This window comes from Cariama cristata, unplaced genomic scaffold (genome assembly GCF_000690535.1).
Source record: "Cariama cristata isolate BGI_N322 unplaced genomic scaffold, ASM69053v1 scaffold42551, whole genome shotgun sequence".
Classification (NCBI taxonomy): Eukaryota; Metazoa; Chordata; class Aves; order Cariamiformes; family Cariamidae; genus Cariama; species Cariama cristata.
In genome coordinates, this window is record NW_009600621.1 from 6321 (window position 1) to 9665 (window position 3345).

General features: G+C 47.7%; 1 protein-coding gene across 1 annotated transcript; it reads right to left on the reverse strand.

Moving 5' to 3' along the window:
• Positions 1 to 385: 385 nt before the first annotated feature.
• On the reverse strand, positions 386 to 3337 carry IRS2 (insulin receptor substrate 2). Its single transcript, XM_009710082.1, has one exon. The coding sequence runs from the start codon at positions 3263 to 3265 to the stop codon at positions 386 to 388; it is 2880 nt and encodes a 959-aa protein (XP_009708384.1). The 5' UTR covers positions 3266 to 3337.
• Positions 3338 to 3345: the final 8 nt, after the last annotated feature.

Sequence of the window (3345 nt, forward strand, 5' to 3'; positions counted from 1 at the left end):
GTCATCTAGTTATAAGAAGGGAAGAAGAGCAAAACACAAGTGAAGAAAAAAAAGAACTACCCATAACATGAGGACAAGAATTCACAATATGAAATGCGATCAACGTTTATACTAGCAAAATTCTTTTGTAAACAACCGAGGCAGATGACAGTTTGATAACACTTCTAACTGCCTAGAAGAGTCACAGAAATGCTTTAGGCCAAGGACCACATCCCCTTTCATCGCTGTTCAGCGGTGCGGATGCTGCGCTACGATGAGACTGGTTGTACTAGACTACACAAGATTATAAAAAACATTTACCCCCCTCTGCAGACTGCATTTTAGTGTTAAGTAGAAAACCTAATTCCTACAGTTAAGCATGCATGAATGGGAAGTGCTTTTAAAGTTACAAACCTTTTCTCGCGGCGTTACACTTCAGACCATCGGATCTGCTGAAATCTATGCTTACGTAAGCTCCACTGTCCAAACCCGAAGTACCATTTTGGAGATGGCAAGCTGGTGCCGTAGTACTTGCCTCACAGCTTATGGGATCATCGCGTAAATTCAGAGCGATGTAGTTTAAGCCGTTCTGAAATCCAGTTGAGGTATCCCTGGACATTTTGCTTTCCTGACCATCAGAAATGTTTTCATCCGGTTTTAACCAAACATTGTCAAATGAGGCAGAGCTGTGTCTTTTGCTAGTATCAGTAAAGAAAGAGGAGGAGGTCGTCACAGTCCCAGCAGAAGAGAACGTTTCAGAACTGTGTCTCCTCCTGCCTTGAGGATCGGCTCGAATCACTTTCGGTCCCATTGGAGGTTCAGAGCTAGGAACAGAGAAGCTACTGCTCCCGGCGTATCGATCAACAATGCACAGTCTATTAACTATGGAAGAAGGACTATCAATCTTCACACCGTTGTCGGATTCGGTGGCAAACGGCCGAGGTGGTGTTGCTGCCATGTTGAATGTCATCTCTGTGTAGTCATCAGTCCTGTTACTTGCGGCGCTAACGCAAGCAGTACCAAATGAAAGCCTAGCGTAGTCAGGATTTGGTTGGTTTCTAGGAATACCGGAACTTCCATAAATTGAAATATCAGTTAGAGAGTTCGACAGTTCCTTCGCTACTTTCGGTGACTGTACATCCAAGTCAACACTCATATAATCAGAAAGCGGGGACTGTCTGTGGTCACTACTTGAGCCTAGAGATGATGGCGATCCTTCTGCAGATAAGGAATATGGTGTATTACTCGCCTTTTCATTAAAATCAATATTTATGTATTCACCGGGACTCGCTGGCTCAGGTGGAACTGTACGATCATACATCCTTGGGATAGTATTACTCCCTCTTGTACCTAGTGGGAGTCTTGTGGGCCTCGTAGCCCTGTTCTGCCCAAGTCCTTCATCTGAACCTTTCATTGCTGGCAACTTAGAGATGCCATTTGCCAGAGCCTCATTGTTGACGCCTTTTACGTTTTCTGGTCCACCATACAAGAGTTTTCCAGGTGAAGACATTGGAACATATTCACTATGGTCACCGTTTTGTCCCGATAATGCCTTAAAGCTTCGGGGCAAAGAAAAATACGAACTAAAACCTTTGGAAACCGAAGTGGTGTGAATGTAATTTGAATCACTGGGATGCTTCGGGGCTGAATTACCAGGGGACATATCCATATACTCATTGTTTATGATCTTCTCATTACTTCCTTTAGAAATAAATCCAGTTAAAGGACTTCGTACAGGTGAAGAGCTAGCCTTTGGAAACATCATCATATATCCTCTGGAGTCAACCTGAGACGGTGACCATGAATTGTTAATCTGTTTGGGAACAGACATACTTTTAGGAGTCATTGGCAAATAATCACTGTTGCCAGATAGAGAAGATGCAACTCCTGGCATCATTGGCATGTAGCCATCATCCCTGGCTTTACTCCTACTTTGGTTACATACGGAATCAAGGTTAGTGTCACTGTACTCCGATTCATGGTTATCTTTCAATTTTGGTGTTTCGGAGTAAAGTAATCGTCCGTGACCTCCTGCAGAATCTTCATCTAATGAAGCTGTAGTTTGTGTCATCTTCTGCTGCACTGCTACAGAAGTCGGTTTTGTTAGAGAGTAAGTTCTTTTCCTGAAACACTTTTCAGCCTCCATATAATCATCTCTTGAGCTATCATCTGCCTGTTGCTTACTCATGGACATGTACTCACTCAGACAGTTCTCCTCTCTGATAGGCGGTGTGTTCCCCAGGGAATCCGGTGTATTACTCCTGACCCGAAAGTACCTGAAATCTCCAGGGCTGGAGCCATATTCATCAGAAGAGATAAATCCCCCATCGCTTGGGGAACCACAAACGGATGAGCTAGAAGGCCTGGTCAACATGTCCGAAGCAGAGCCATGGCCACTACTGGAAGAAACGCTGATGGGACTTGTAGTGGAAGGAAAATGAGAAACGGGCAGCGAAGCAGACCTGGTGTGATAAGATGAGCTGAAGGCGGCTCTCACATACCTTCCGCTCCCTTCTTGCCGGCCCAAATTCATCCTCGCAGTATTCAGGTGGATCAGACTCCCAGTCACTGACCTAAAAGGTCTAGTCATGGTTCCTTCTCCTTCGCTGGACGTTCTGAAGCGATAGGAGTTGTTGCTTTTGGTGGTAGGAGGAGTCCCTCCGGCAACGCTCTCAGTTCTAGATCTTCTCTGCAAGCCCGTCTGGCTGGGGGGCAGGTTGCCCAAGTGCCTCCTGGTGGTGATGAAGGAGATGGGATTGGTGCCACTACCACCACCAGAAGACTGGCTCTTGCTTCGGGGCCTGAACTCTGCAAAGGCCTTTAGAGCTTTCATGGTCTCCAGAAAAGTCTCGTGCATATTCTGGGCAACCACCGAGTCATCCACTTGCATCCAGAGTTCTCCAGGCCCGATAGAGGCAGATCTGCCCACTTCGATGAAGAAGAAGTTCTCAGAGTGTCCGCAGCGGCGAATATTCATTAGCTGCAAGTGGACGGAGGGCACCTCCGAGTTCAGCTTGACGAGGTGGATGGCCTTGCTGGAGAGGCACAACCTATACACCCCGGTAAGGTTTTTCGTTTGTCCCAACCCTTTGGGCTTAACGTTGACCTGCCACACCTCCTTGAAGACCGTGCCAGGCCTCAGGGCGGCCCCGTAGTGCTCGTCATCCTCATCCACCTGCTGATCGGCGTGGTCCTCCTGCTCCAGGAAGCCCCTCTTGCTCTGGCTCATGAGCTCGCTGATCGCCTGGTACCAGGCCTCCTGCTCGGCCTCGTTCTCAGCCAGCATGGCGAAGTACTCGTCCTTGGTGTACAAGGCGATGATGTGCTTGTGCTTGGCGTCGGCCCGCCGGCTGACGGTGAAGCACT

What these genes read in the sequence shown, in the direction of transcription:
- IRS2 (XM_009710082.1), bottom strand. Translation starts at nt 3,265, where the DNA reads ATGCTGGCTGAGAACGAGGCCGAGCAGGAGGCCTGGTACCAGGCGATC.